Source organism: Serinus canaria, chromosome 5 (assembly GCF_022539315.1).
Source record: "Serinus canaria isolate serCan28SL12 chromosome 5, serCan2020, whole genome shotgun sequence".
In the NCBI taxonomy this organism is placed as follows: Eukaryota; Metazoa; Chordata; class Aves; order Passeriformes; family Fringillidae; genus Serinus; species Serinus canaria.
In genome coordinates, this window is record NC_066319.1 from 17147295 (window position 1) to 17163573 (window position 16279).

Sequence of the window (16279 nt, forward strand, 5' to 3'; positions counted from 1 at the left end):
CTTCCAACTCAGTACTGTGAGATTCTGTAACTCAGAGCACATCAGGCATTAGTGCTATTGCATCAGTCTGTATCAGAAAATTAAATATACCCTATGAGGTAAGCCCTTCCTACACATTGACCCTAGGGTCCAGTCGAAAATCAGGAGGGAAGGAAACTTTATTCTTTCTCTCCTCAGTTCCCAGATCCTTTGATTAAGTGCTCCCAGAGCTGAAGAAAAGAAAAGAGGAAGGGGAGGACTCAGACAGGAAAAGGAGGAGCAGATTCTTCATAATAGAGAGAACCAAACTAGGGGAGATTGGTGCTAGTACTTCCAGTCCAAGCAGGCAGCAAGCTGGAATTTCACATGCAACACAGCGCCACCCAGAGAAGTGATATACATCATGGATAACACTCTCAGGCTGTATGTATGGCATCTGTCTGGTCTCTGCATCACTTGCTTGCTGCTGTGGCTGCAGCCAGCATTTCCCTGATTTTGCTAGTTTGATTGCTAGAACACCAGCTCATGTGCTAAACTGGAATGAGAATCTGCTGCTTGATCTGTAGCACTAAATTTCTGAGATGAAGCCACTTACAGGCTGTTTCTTTCCCATTTAGTTGCTTTGAAATAAATTCCCCGTCACCAATGAAGTTTCAACTGTCAGCTCTCTGGATCCAGTGATACTATTGAAAGCAGTAGGGTTTTTTAGTTTCCTTTTCTTCCTACTCATTAACTTTTTTCCTTATTTTCTTTATGGCTGTTTCACTTAAGATGAGCTGGCTGGAATTCAGAAAACTCTCAGCAGCACAGTACAAAACACCATGGGCACTCATTTTCCCCTTGGACAATTCCATAAATGAGAATCTTTTGATATCTGTATAGTCACACAGCATCAGTGCATTCCACAGCTGGTCCTGCCCTAATACCAAGTTTTAATTCTCATTTTATTCATCCCAGCAGCTGTGATGAACTACTTGCTTATTAACACAAAGTTATCATTTCAATTAAACTGAACACGCAGATCTGCCTGTTAATGATTATTTTCCTTCCCCTTCTCATTAACCATTGTTTCAGTTTTCTACAATAAAAATCAGAGTTATCCACAAATCAGGACATATCAGAATAAGGGGAATTGGGTGTATCTAAGCCACTTTGTTAATCCTGTTAATTAACACAGTTTTGTTAATGCCTGATTTGATGGAACAAACCCAACATTGGTGCTTTATAAGAAGGCAGCTGGCTTCAGATAATCAGAGAGGAATCAGCATTTTGTCTGTTTCAAGCCCTTTCCCCCTTCTAATTTATTCTTGTGTAGGAGAATGATCTCCTCATCCTCTCCTAATGTGTGGAGAATGATCTCCTCATCCTCTCCTTCTTTTGATGAGATTATTGGCCATGCTGCATCCCAACCAGAGCAGAAAAATGTGTTCTTGGAACCAAATCACTGGAGGGGAAAAAAGTGCCACAAAATCTGAGGGTGAAATAAAGAACTAACTATGAATCTTATCTCCTGTTAGGACACAGGTTATTATTTAAGTTTCAAGTGTCTGGGAACGTTGTATGTATGCATGTGTGCTGTAACAACCAAAGAGAGATGAAAATCTTTCCTTCACACAGGGCCCCATACTGGTTTGTACTGGTATTCCTATGATCTCCTGGACCAAAAGGAAGCCCCCATTTGCAAATTCATACACACTAGACCATGTTCACAGATCCTTTCCAGCAGCTTCTCTAAATGTTCTGTTTCACATTTCACTGAGGGCAGTGGTGCAATTAGGCTGATCAGCTCAGCTGGGACAGCCTACAGTGTTGCCCACGGAAAACAGCTAAGGCTGCCAATTATCAGTTTCAACAAAACAAAAAATTGAGAAATAATTTTGCTTTGGGAGATTTATTTTTCATTTGGACAATGTTCATATGATAAAATAAATCAGGATTATAATTACTATTATGGAAACCTAGACTAAATGCTTTTGAAAGGCCACTGAAGCACACAGGATGGCTAGATATGTTCTGATGTAACCACAGAAAGATGATGAAGGCACTGAGTTGAGATTTAGATAATTTGGGTTTGCTCCATGGCTCTGTCACAATCTCCCAGTGCAACCTAGGCAAGGCACTTGGTTTCACTTTGCTGCAGCTCCCTGTCTAACGAGAATAATAATATTTTCCATTTGTCTTACCTAATTAGACAGTAATCTCTTCTGGTCAGGTACCTCTGCTTACCAGGAGTTTCATATAGAATGAGCATCCTCATGGGCTGCCTGCAGGGGATACTGTGATACAGGTAATAAATTACACAACCCATCGTGGTTTAACGTCAGGCACTGAGACTTTTAACCTGGACTATCCATGGAAAAATGAATGACCTTTTTCAAGGCAAGCATACAAATACAGATACCTGCTAAACATTTCCAAAAGGAAGAGAATTCAGGCAATTTATCTCCTCAAATATAGATCTTAAGCAATTAACTTAAAAGATAATGTTTACACAGACCCTTAAGGATCAGCTGGGTCAACATTTGAGCATTGAAGTACTTAATCAGGCATAAATCTCTTTAGCATAGGGAAATGGTCTGTTCAGCTGCACCTACAGCACCTGCCTAAAGTCAGCACTGTGATCCAGCCACCACAACTGATTTTGTGTTTGAGTGGCAGAGCAAAGTGGTGCCTCGGCTCCTGCAAGGACCTGCCCTCAGCAGGAAAGCACAGTGCTGTGGGGTTAAGAGCACACAAGCCAAACACTTTGTTAAAATTCACAAGGATGATGGATATGGCTAACAGCTCTGATGCACATCAGAACTGTGTGGCAATTCCAAAGGGAAAACCAGCAAAGGTGGATTCCTAATTTCATATCAAGATAACCCATACAGATTTGCAGTACAGACACATGATCCAGAAATGCAGGACCAAATACCTATGAAAAAACAATGGAAGTCCATAAATTAACCTTCTCAAGTCAGACTCCTGGCTTATTGTGTCTGTCACTGGTTCAGGCCACTGACACAACCATCAGGACAAAGCTGCCATTTTCTAACTACAGCTGAGCTTGTAGCAGTGGGACCTCAGTCATGCAGTCTTGAGCAACAATACTTGCAGAAATGTTAAACAAGCCTTACTGAAGCAGGCAAGCACTGTTTGCCTACTTCATTCAACAATTTGCCTCTATATTCAGATGTAAGATTATATATACCAGGTTGCATACTTATCTCAAGAATTCCTGTTGCTTTGATTTCCCTAGGCAAATCTAATAATGGAAAAGTTTATCTTCTTTCACATTGTAGCTGGAGCAAATAAGAATCAGTATAAATATCTGTTTTTTGTTCATTGACATCTTAGAATGACAGCTGTAAAATTCACCCTATCTATGCATTTTTGCAGAATGCATAGAATGGTTGATGTTTCCTTTTTTTTTTCTTTACACTCTTAGATTTTCATATTATTCTATTCCTCTGAATGCAGAGAAATAGGAATAGGCCTGTTTCCTAAGAGACTAAGGAAGCACTGACTACATTTTTCTGACTATACATTGCTACTGAGTAAAGAATATCTGCAGTGGACACCAGGTAATTCCTTTCAAGTCAGTAAATCTTGAAGCTTTAGACTATCTAAACTCCCAATTCAGAGACTTAATGAGGATCCTCCTGACTACTGCACACAGCTGGGCTAAAATCTCATTTACAAACTGAACTTTACTTCTGCTTTTGATCTCCTTTTCCCACCTGTCCTCTACTTCTCAAACCACTTGGTCTGCTCTCCCTTCTTTCAAAAGTCATTGGCAAGTGCCAGAGGTAAGTAATTACTAACATTCCCACCTAACACACAGCAGTCTAATACCAAGGAGCTTACAGGTGTGCTCTGACAAACCAATACAAATGTCATATGTGCAGAACACAAAGATACATGATCAGAGTCTCATCTGCTCTTCATCTTGGTGTATGAAATGTAAATGGGCTCAGATGTCTCTCTGATACTGCTCACTTTTCATTCACTCAATCAAACTCTGTGGGAATCTCACCCCTTGTCACATCATCAAACAGGAGCACTATTCTGAAGGCAAGGCCTTCTACAAATATCCTGTGTCTGCCATCACATGCACTTCTGCTCCTCCAATGCAGGTGGGCTGAGCTAGTCCTGCTTCCCCCAGCTCATTTCAGGACCCCCACAGTGCTCCAAGCCTCCTGCAGTATCTCAAATATCCTCCTCCCAATAACAGCAGCACATGCCCTCAGCTAGTCACTGCCACAGGCTTTCCTCTTTCTCCTGCTTTTAGGAAGCAGAGCAGGAAGTGCACCTGTTGTATGGAAAATTTGTCTTTCCAGTCCTTGCAGATCAGACTCCCAACAACCCCACATGAGGATGAGGTGCACTGTGGGAGACATGAGCAAGCTGAGGTCCAAATTGCTCTTGGTTAAGCCAGGCCTGACCATGTATTTTGTGAGCTTAAAATGCCACAAGTGTCTTCAAGGAGATTTTAAGGATGTGATTTCAGAGTGGGTTGCAACAGGAATACAGCACAGGCAGAGCATTCACATCATCTTTACTACTGTCTGGGGTCATATATAAAATCCCAAGCTTTCTGCCATGCTGTGTGAAGCCAAGGAAAAGGGGAGGTCAGTGCAAAGTGCTACTCACTCAGAGACACACAGCAATGTTTTGCTCAATGCAGTGATGTCTGATCTCACAAATGCAGGATATAACATAAGTATCTGCCAACCCACCACGATAACATCCTGAGGTATTCCCCCAGCTTGGTTTATTCCACTTGCTCCTTTTTTTGTTCACTCCAAGCCTCACTTCATCACACCATTGTATACAGACTGCTGAAACACACAATGTATGCAACATTCCAGCTTCTACTTCTTGCTGTCCTTTTCTTTGCATTTCCATTAATAACTTTTCCATGCTTTTAAGCCCACCACAAATCTGTTACAAGTGCCTGCAGACCTTGTTAACTCCTGCCTATCCCAGTTCCCTAAGTTTGTCCAGTGCTCTGAGTAAACCTGGTCTAGTGAAAGGTGTCCCTGCTTATGTCAGGGGAGTTGGAATTAGATGATGTTTAAGGTCCTTTCCAACTCAAACCATTCTGGGATTCTGGAGCTGGGGCCCGACAAATATCAGGAGGTGAAGGCAAATTACCCAAATGCATTATCTAGGGACTAGAGCAACACAACCAAACAGCCTCCATCCTCCCCTCTTAAACACCTGTGCAAACAGACTTCAGTTGCTCCATTTCTACTGCCAAAGCTCCTATTTCCAAATGGAACAAAACATTACAAGAAGTTAGCTAGAGCAAATGATTCACAGAAGATATGGCAGCTGCATCACAGATAAGCTGGACAACTTACTCCATGAGTGGCTGTCACATTTGTGACAGTGCCTTCTGGAGATATAAATTCAGTTCCAAAAGCAACCTTAGCTACTACCAGGACCAAGGCCAGATGTTAAGTGGCAGCCAGGGAGATGTTGAAAGGAGTGTAAGGACTTGATCCAGGAGCAATTGTTAAACACTGTGTGTGTCAAAGACACACAAGGCTGGGAACACTTAGGAGATTTCCCTTTACAATTTAGATGGTAAAATCCTATTGCCAGCCAGCTGCAACAAAACAATCCTCTCAAAAAAACCAGGGCATTTTCAGGGCTGTTTAAAAAACCCAGGGATATTCTGGGAAGACCTAATTTTCATTGTGGCAGAACACTATGTTGGGAACTCCTGTGGAATAAGAAAAAGATGAACAATGTAGCAACCACACACCCTAAGAGCAGCCCTGGTTTGACACTCAGCAATTTCTTGAATGGAAATGTTTTGCTATCTGTGTTACCTAGAAAAACAGGAGCTGGCCAAAATCAAATGCCCCAGCTCTAAACTTTCAAACACAGGTCAAGTAGAACCAGCAATCTGGGGAAAGGAAGACTAGGGACAAACCTGCATGATAAGGCTTTGCTCCCAGAAACAGGAGCTGCTACCACCACCCATTTCTCTTCTATAGACAGAGGCACAACAAAAACAACTCAGAAGAGATAAAAAAATCTCCCTGGTATTTACTGACAGTGAGAAAATACCAATGCAATGCAATGGGGAAAGTTACTCTAGACCAAATAAAAACTAAATTCAATGTGGATTAATGAAACTGTATTTCAACCCTCTAAATTTGGGCTGATTTGGAATTAAAGTAGCTATAATCAGCTCTAACATAACTCAATTTTGAAGAAAATTGAGTAAAATAGAGGCCACACCAAATACCTACAGTACAGAAAGGTAAGGACAGGCAGAAATGTGGGTACCAAATCAGACCAAGCTTCCCCATGCTCCTGTGCAGAGAGGTCTTAAATGAATTTGGATTCCTTTGCCTTACTTAACTTGATCCATCAAGTACAGTCCTTATGCCAGGCACTGAGGGACACTGGATTGTGAGGGCTGTGCCTGTGAGCAGGAGCAGTACCTGCAGGCATTTCCATCTCCCAGGGATGCCCAGCTGGGGGCTGAGTGCATTCACCCTACCTGGGAAATGATGGCTGACCAAGGGAGCCTCTGCCCTTGCCAACAGGAGAGATGAAAGAAAAAGAACCACAAGAGATAAAATCCTTAAACTCTTCCAGTACTGAGGACTGGCTGCCAGATCCTGACCTGATCCTGACACACAAGTAGGCACTGCTCACTGCTGTCACACCTGGGCTAGGCCTTCAGGAAAGCACAAAGCAGGTGATTAATTTTGCACATATAAGCTATACCATTAGACTTTGCACCCTGTGGGCTCCTGCTGCATTGGCATTGAAGCTGTAATCCATTACATCTGTCTGGGCACACACTTCCTCCACAAAGTGTGTATTTATAGGACTGTTAAAAATGTCAAGGACTTTCAGCTTCAGATTCTGACTTCAGCCTTCCCAGTTTAGATTTTCACTCACATAACTGCCTTAATTTCCATTTATATTGTTCCTTTTAGTTTCAAGCCATATACATAGCCTTTACCAGCCTAGACTGACTAGCTCTGACTGCCTAAAACTCAGCAGAAACAAATGATTAAGACAAGGGCCTTGGCCTGGAAAAAGTCCTCTATTGAGGCTTGGAATCTCAGTCACTTAAGAGATTTGGGGGCTTGTGTGCCTTAACTCATTCTGTAGCTCCCAGGGGAAAAAGTTATTATGTGAAGCACAGTAAAGAACAGCCTTTTACAGAGGCATCACCAGATGACCACAGCTCCTCTTCCCTCTGAGGTTCACAAAACCCCATGGTGAAGTCCTAGACTTGAGCAGCAAGACCACCTCACTTCCTGGTCCTCAGCTGAACAGGATGCAGAATACACACTAACACCAATTACAGAAGGTATTCACTGCCCCTAAATTTCACCTTGAAGTGGCGTCAAACTGTATTTTGATAAAATACACCAGGGATGTGGCTCAAGTTTTTGTGAAATCATAGACAGCTGGAACCTTATTAATCTTTGATTTCACAGCAGTCTCCTTGTGCTGGCACCTTTGCTTCCTGACATCTCAGCTTTTGGAGTTAATGGTTGGAAAAACCAGCACTGTCAAACCTGAAGGTCTTAATTTTCAATTTAAACCAGATTCAGCCACTTCAGAATCAACCTGTTTCCTGCCTGCATTGATGTCTCTGCCCTGGACTTCAGATAATCAGCGCCACTAGGGCAAACATTTGGAGTGGATTGCTATCAAACCTGAGTGAAAAAGAATTTAAAGATACACTACAAAAGATGTCTTCACAAAACTCTTCTCTGAAGAGTTCAAGGAAACCTCCACCACCATAACAATTCTCTCCCTGCAGGTCTCACCCTCCATGGACAGCCTGGTCAGGAATGACCTGCAGCTCCTCGGAGCCTTTATCAAAGCCCATTTCACACACGACTCATCTGTGTCAAGTGGGCAGCTTCTGTTGAGATGCAGGTCACTGCAGCATGCATTGCAATAGCACCAGCATCACAAGACAGCAAACACTGCAGCAGCTCAATACTCACACTCAGCAGGAGGCACTTGTTTTCTTTGATGGCACCTATGCAGCCCACGAAGCCAATGATCATGATGAACGTCCCTGTGACGATCAGCAGGTTGGCAGCTGACAGGGACGGGAAAGAAGAGGAGAGGGTGGCAAAGTTCCCTTGGGTGACAGCCAGCCAGATGCCTACACCAAGGATTCCACATCCTCCCAACTGGGAAAACAAAGAGAAACAAAGAAACTCAGTTATTGTATCCAAGCAACCCCAGATATGAAACCATGTCAATATGGCAGTGGAGCAAACCAGCAGTCACACCTGGTAAGAAATTATTTCTCCTTATGAAATTTTCAGTAGGAAAAACAAAGGAGAAAGAAAAAAAAATATGGAGAAGTCATCAGTAAGATGCAACACCCAAAAAAGTCACAGATTTCATTAATCCAAGACACAACCTCCAAACCAGGTCTTTTGCTCTCTAGTTAAAAAGCAGACGCTGAGTCAAGGATAAATTCCCAAAGGGTCAGCTCTTGAAGGGATTGAAAAAATCCCTGTCCTATTTAGGTACCTTAGAGAACTGCCCAGAATGGCTGAAGCATTTTCGACTCCCCATTCTTCCCACCCCAATATGTCTCTCATCCCGACACATGCCATAAGCAAACCTTGCCAGAGCACTCCCCTGGCAGGACACCTCACACTCCTTAGTTCCTGTCTAAGGTCAAGCCTCTTCTGGAAGCAAGAGAGCATTTAGAATGTAAGGCAAAGAGGATTTTGCATCATTATCGAGTCACACAGCACAGCATCACTTCTTTCTTTCCTGCTCTCCCTTTAAAATAACCAATTTTTATTGAGTTTATAATTGCACTTTATTATCCAAATCAATTAAAGGCTTGGAATGAAATTGTGTTCATAAAGTAGTAAGCCAGACATAGGCAGGAGAAAATCCACTAAATACCTGCATAAAGTGGATGAACATAAGGCAGCTCATGAACCAGGGAAGGAAAAAGATAGAGCTAATCCTCGGGCAGAGCTAAACCTCAGAAATGAAACACAGAGGAGAAACACAAAAGCCAAAGCAATTTCTTATACTAATTACTAAGGTTGTCTCTTAATGCCGCTGAATTCCTCCCCAAATAACAGGCAATAAAGGCAGCTGTGTTTTAAGGCAGCATTCCTCACCCCAGCTGCAAACCAGTCTGTTTTGTTCAGACCTAAGGAACCAAACCATACCTCAGGTCAGTGTACCTCAGCTGCACCAGCCTGTGTGTCTCCAGGGAGAGAAAGCCAACTCCAACACACAGGGACCCAAATCCCCCCATTCAGGAGTCTTTGCATATCCCAGGCATCCCCACAGCTCTGTATTCAGCCTTTCACAAGCAGCCTCTTACAAGTGCCCTGGAGGGACAGTCCATGATAATTTAGGCTAAGGGAGGGGATATAAAGAAAAGTTATCCTCATGGTCCAAAGGAAAAAAAAAAAGGAATCATATAGGAACAAATTCCCCAAAGAGGAAATAAAACTCTGAAGGGCTACTGGACAGAGCAGCATTGAAGGAGATGTATAAATAGCTAAGCTAAAACCAAACTGGTTAGAGTGCTGAAGTACAGTCAGGAATAGCACTAAACTAGCTGAGGAATGGGATAAAAAGCAGAAGTGCACTTCTGCCTCTTCAGCTTGGTGGCTGTTTGCCTCAAGATCAGCCTCAGAGCTGCAGGCACGGGGAGGCTGCTCTAACAGCCCAATTAAGCCTAACGAAGGCAGATGCCCAAGAGCAGCAGAGCCATGACCTTGCAATACATTTAGCTCTTATCTTCAGTTCTTTGTTCTGAAGCACAGCACCAATAAGAGGCAGCTTATTTCATCACCTTTCATGCTCCCCCTGCTGCTACACTGCTTTGAGTTGTACCAACACCTACAACCATCACTTGTATTGCAGGAGGTGTGTCTCACTAAGGATGCTGTAAAGGCAAGACCTGCTTGCCTGCTCCTCCATCATCCAGTAAATTCCTCTTGATGCACAATGCTTAATGCTTGAGACATTGTTGCCTGGATGTTTGCATTCAGCACCTTCTGACTCCAAAGTCATTCTGGTTTGCAAAAACTGGAAATTCACCAGTGGCATGAAACACCAGAAAACCAGGACACAGTTCATGCACAATGCCACAACTGGGGCTGCAGCCATTTCGATCAGGGATGAATATTTCAGGTCACCTGATCAGCAGGAGTATCTCACTACCCTGCCCTTGATTCAGAGATGCTCTGCTCTCCAGCAGCTCATTACATTCTTATTTTTGAAGAGTTAATGCACAGCTCTTCCTTAGGTTGACTGACCCAACTTGAAATGCACAAAGGAATCCTTTGAACATTAAACCACCCGGCTCAAACTGGATTTCATAATGTCAGCACACATTACTGAAGACTGCTCCACTTTTGTTCAGCTCTGTTCCTTTTCCCACACCAGAATATCTACTCAGGGTCCCAAATAAATTTACTAAGCTGTCACACCAGGCACACCCAGGAAACAGAGGCTGTCCTTAGCTCTAGACTTAACTGCTCTTTAAAGCCCCCCTTTTCCCCAAGGAGCAAAGAACACCTGCAAGTCTCCATCCAGGGGCCTTTTAACACTCAAGTATCTGGTTAGGGAAAGGTTTAAAGAACCAGCACCCACCAAGACAGCCACAGGAGCCTTTCCAACAACAGCCAAATGTTTTCTATTCCAGAACATTCAAAAAGCTTTCTCCTCATCCCCTCCGCCCTCCATTCTGCAAATGAACTGCAATATAATTCCCAGTCTGAGACCACGGCATTAGAGGCATCACATTTACTTATTCTGGATCAGAGCCAAGAGAGAACAGTTGTAGTTGGCTCTATGCTGCATGTCTGTTTTTACTTCCTCCTCTTGGTATCTAAGGCATGGATAATTTTAAATGGTTATTTACAATGTTCCCTCTCCTCCACTTTTTCTCTCCTTACCCCCATCCCCAACCCCCAGCCCTTTTTTATGTCAAAGAGTGTCAGAAGCATAGTGAGGAAATGAAAAGTTTTGACAGTTTTCTGAGCTTGCTGATATGTGAAGTTAAACAAAACCAAACCTATTGACGGGGCTGGTTTTGACAATTTGGGGGCTTCTGCACAAACAGTGATACTGTCACAGTTAAAGGAGAAACCATTAAGACAAAAACACTAGAGAGAAGTTTACAGCTTGATCATGATCTACTGGCAGCCAAATGAGAGTCTGTATTAACTCCATTTGGTGAGTGCAGAGTTGACTTTAAATTAAAAAAAAAAGGTCCCCCTTCAAAGATGCCAGGCTACTGACAACACCATTTCTTAAAATTCCTTTGTGAAATGTTTAACACATTATTTGTCTAATTTTTCATGATAATCCACTCTCCTGCAAGCAAGGCAGCTCATGGCCAAACCTGAAACAAAATGCATTTCTCTCTAACTTTTTTTCCCCAATAAATGTTGCATATTTTTTTGCAGTCTTTTATTCTAAGATGAAAACAGTGAGACACCAGAAGGAATACTGTCCCAGCCCTAAGACATAGGATATTTGAGTCAGGTGTTTGCTCCAGGAAAGACCTCAGTGTAAATCTTGAAAGGGCTGTTTGGTGCAACTGTGTCTGAGCTGCAAAACTGTGAGGAAAGGACTGAGGCAGTGCATTCTTTGCAAGCCCTGGACTTTGCTGGCTGTGGAAGTAGCAGAATATTCTGCTCAAGACAAACTTCTCACAAATTTATAGAGCAGAGTCAAGCAGTACAGCAGGTGTCTTACTCTAAAAGCAGAGATAATCTGACTCTTCTTCCCCAAGAGATACACAGAGGCATGCACTTGCTCTCTTGGCAAAAAAGCTGCCTATGGAATCAGATCCTCCAAATTGTTCTAATGGGCTAGAAAATAAATTATTCAGGCTTCAGTGCCTACATTTAGAATTGATCTTACAGTATGATAATCAAAGTAATCCCAAACAGCCCTGGATATATGCTTGTTGGTGGAGAAAATGATTCTGAAGTTACAGCTACACACTTAAAATACTGCAGGAGAAAATGACTCATTGTTCATGATAATGGTGCTGGCATCTTTAAGTGGGGTTTTTTATTGGTTTTATTACATGGAAAATGCATCTAATTGAGGTTTCTCATATTGTATCTGATTAGGATCTACTCATCACACTTCCTTTTTTAGCTAAAAAAAAAAAAAAATCCTTGTGTGTTAAGAAATTCACTGATAACAGAATCCAAGTGGAAGATATGACCAGTTCCCTTGGAAGATTTTTCTCCCCCAGTCTCTACATATTTAAACTAGAAGAGCCCTCTCCATCCCACTTGCATGAATACGCCTCCCCCACCAAGAACGGAGTGAAAGTATACAGTGAAAAAACCAGCATCTAAGTATCAACAGCAGTGATGTGAACATTATCCTGCAAATGTTCCTGTAATATCAGGCACACTTAAATTACTGCTGCTGTCAGCTAGACACGGAGAGGGGGTGGAAATGGAATACATATGTATATTGACAGGATCAAACGAATCAAGAATCTCATATGGAGAAGCAGGAGCATGGATGTAAGTGCAGAGGCTGCAGTAAACTCCTGGGAATGACCTGTCTGTGCAGCTGTTGCCCATCCAGGAGGGAGTGGCTGTTTCTGGAATACACCTTCAAACACACTGGCCACTTGTGGCAAACACCTTCCAGAGGCAGTCCCTGGCCACTACAGAAGCCCTTGCAGCCATCCACCTGCATCCCACCCCACCACCGACTGCCGGTGCAGCAGGACTGGAACTGCACCTGGTGTCCCCCCCATGGATCAACTTTTTAGCAAAGCTCCTGAGACATAAACTAGGTGTGTCACCTCGTGTGGCACAAGCTGCACTTCCTTTGCTAGCCAGAGGTCATAAATGTAACATAAATGGGATGGTAGAGGGACATTTCTACCATTAGAGTATTGAGGCTCTGTAGTGTAGAGCTCTGCAGTGTAAAACTAAAGGATAGGCACAAATTCCACCCAAAATGGCCATGATCTGAGCTGTGTCCTTTTAGCAAGAATTTAAAAGAACTAGGGAGAAAAACCCACTTGAAAAAAGATTAGTTAGTAGGGACCACACTCCTGGGAGTGAAGAGATTGGAACAATAGCACTCCCTAAACACCAGTATGGGATAGGAAAGGTGAACAGAGGATCGTTATTCATTTTTCTTAAGATTAAAAAAGCTAGAGGTTATTTGGTCTGCAGATTGAAAACCAATAAAGTCAAGTACTTTTCCACAAAACATTTAATTAAATTCTGGAATTTATTGCCACAGAGTTTTGTGGATGTTGAAATATATGCAGGTTCAAAAAGGTAGATTACACAAATCAAATGAGAGCAAGGTATCCCAGCACTTCTTATAAATGAAATTTTACTTGCAGCACTTACAGGGGAAGACCTTAAACTATTAATTGGAGGAGCTGATTAAAATATTCTGTCTTGTCCCTCCTTTTTTCTTTTATTCTCTCTAAGCATCCCTGACCATGACCAAAAATAAGGTAATCAGCTAGACAAAACCTTTTCAACATTATGGGCATTTGTTTTTTCTCCTTACCTCACCCTCTTCCCCCGGTAATTTAAATGTTCACTTAAAGTTTGAATTTGACTTTTTCTTTTTGCATGCTTGTTTGACTTGGCATCAGCCTACTTTCAGAGACAGGGTTAGAGATATAGACACCAACCAAGGAGTTGAATCCCCGTTTCTCCTTGCCTACATATCATATCCTTCATTTTCTATCAATGAATACATAGCTTATTTTAATGTAAAATTAACTATTTGTTTCATTCATCAAATTTATCTTATTTAGAAACAAATTCAAAGTCCCTACCTCCCTCAGATCCACTGGATCTACAAATGCTGTATTTCTTTTCCTGTCAGCATGCAGATCCTGTTCAGCTTCTTCTCTCTCAGGAAGGGGAAAGGGAAAGGTGAGTGTGCAACTGAGTAAAGCACAAAGCATTTCAAATGCCATTCTCTTCAGCTCCACATATAAGCAGTAAAAATTTAAAAGCTGAATGAAACTAATTGTTTGGCCCTGCCATCTCACATCCTTTTCACTTTCCTTAAAAATTGTTTCTGAATACAAAAATCTCACGTTGCTATTATGTAGAAAAGCAGCAGCCAAAGACCACCAAAAACTGCAGGGCTCCATCCCCAGCAGGTGTCAACAGCACAGCTGATGGATCACCACTCTGAGCAACAACAGCCAAGGATTCAGCCTGAAAGTCCCACTGGACATTTTCTCCTGAATTAGTATCTGACTGCCTCTCCAGGACAAGCCAGTGTCCTGTCAGTAGTGTAACACAGCACATAGCACTCCATATCATTTCAAAGTAGGTGTGCTGTGCCATCTTCCATGAACCTGAACCTGATCCCCTGCCCGACAGGCAAGCAGCTGTTACGTGAGCACAGGTAGCTGAGTGCTACAATCCCAACCTGTGTTCTGCCTGCCAGCGTGACATTCGTGCCCTCACTGCCCTCTAACTCCACTGGCTCTTGTCAAAGGTTACAAGAAACTCATATCAAATAGCTCATGTTGCTGTTTTCCTTCCCTTTAGACCCTTCTCTGCCACCAACAGACTTTGGTTTTAGGATATTCCTCCCAGTGCATGAGCCTGACAAATGCCAAGTGATTTTATCAAGCTTTAAAGGAGCTCTGAAGTCCAGTTTGTAAACTAGAGTTTACAAACATCACAATAACAGCATTTCTTTTCATACTGTCAATAATGGAAACATTCAAAATGCTGCATTCTCAGTTATCCTGGTGTGGATTGAGCCTCAGGAACTTAAGCCCCAAGAAATTCAATATTCCTTCTCAGCTGAGTTCCACCACTAAATTGCAGTGTCATATAACTAAAGTAAATTTGGGGGCAATTGAAGATGTCAAAAGACAGAATCTCACACTGACACCCCATTAATGGAAAAGTGAATAAAGAGTCATTCAGGTAATCCCTGCTGTTTTATGAGTAGCATTCTCCTACACACTTGCTCCTCCAAATCATAGCCAGCTATCAACTACAGGTACAGAAGAACAACTGCCACATTTATGAGTTAAGACCTCCAACCTAAAGAGTGATCATTTTCCTTCATGGGCTCAAAATTCACTGAAACACTTAAATGTGTGCTCAATTACACCCTTATTCAGCACTGCAATAAAAGAATGTGCTTAACTGCCACTGACCTTAATTAGGCCCTTTTGTAGTGCTTTGAATTGCCCTATGCTGCAAAGCTCTGTCACCAAGGATGTAAAAACTTGCAGAAATATAACAGTTGAGAATGACTTATTAAGGCAGCACTGCTGATAAAAGATTAAACATCATAAAAGAATATTAAAAAGTGGTGATTATCAGTGTCACAAGCATCTAATTTGGCAATTTACCTAAATTGTAATTCAAATTAAAGATTATGAGGAAAGCAGTGAGGTAATGACAACTTACTGAAACAGAGCAAATGCATGAGTTAGAAAAGGAAAAGGGATGAATACACTACCACTACTCTTTCCAGGTTCTAGCTTTAACTGCTGCCAAACCAAAAGTGTTAAAGCTTTTTCATCTGCTCCTCAAATATAATTTCTAAATCCACCTGGGATTACTGTAATGAAATAGACACAGTTGTAATGAGGAATACATGCAGGAGGTCTGGAATCAGAATCCATCAAATGAAGAGAATCACTTAACAAAGAAGCAGCAGTGGAAGAAAAATGGGAGGGACCAGGAGTCTGCATTCTGTTCCATCCTTACAGCAATAAATAAGTTTAAAAATTACTTTGTAGCACAACCTGGGAACAGACCAGATCTGGAGCTCTAGATGCAATTGCAGTCACCTGTTGCCACATACCTAGCACTAAATACTGAAAGCAATAAAAGCAAATATCATTGTAAAGTTTGGGGGGGTGAGGGGTTATACAACACAAACCCTGTGATTTTGTAAAGGAGATTGCTGACAGAAGATTTTACCTGAATGATTTGGTGAGACACTGAAAGAAACTGAGAATAATAAGCCTGAAACAGTGACTCCAGAGGCCACAGCTTAGTTCTTTGGTTTAGCACAGATTTCCTGTATTAGAAAAAGTCCAGATTATTCAGTACCCTTAGTGCTTTTCTCTCCCCTGGAGGTACTGGATGGATTTAGAATAAATGCTGATGAAATACAATGATATGAGTGCCATAGAAAACCAGAGATACACAAACAGGCTCCTTACAGAACACAAAGATGACAGAGATGGTCATTCTATTTCATATTACTTGAAAGTTGTTAAAACATGTTGCAACAAGCACTATCTGCAGAAAAATAAAATGAAACCAAATTTTATATTGCATGT

The 16279-nt window shown here is 42.0% G+C and overlaps 1 protein-coding gene across 4 annotated transcripts in view; it reads right to left on the bottom strand.

Moving 5' to 3' along the window:
- Positions 1-16279, bottom strand: part of TSPAN4 (tetraspanin 4) — a 417843-nt gene that overhangs the window by 64003 nt on the left and 337561 nt on the right. For all 4 annotated transcript variants that reach the window (XM_050975744.1, XM_050975742.1, XM_050975743.1 and 1 more), the window contains one exon: positions 7956-8147. In XM_050975744.1, the coding sequence (XP_050831701.1) occupies positions 7956-8018 (63 nt within the window). In that variant the 5' untranslated portion in view covers positions 8019-8147. The remainder of the gene's footprint in view (positions 1-7955; positions 8148-16279) is intronic.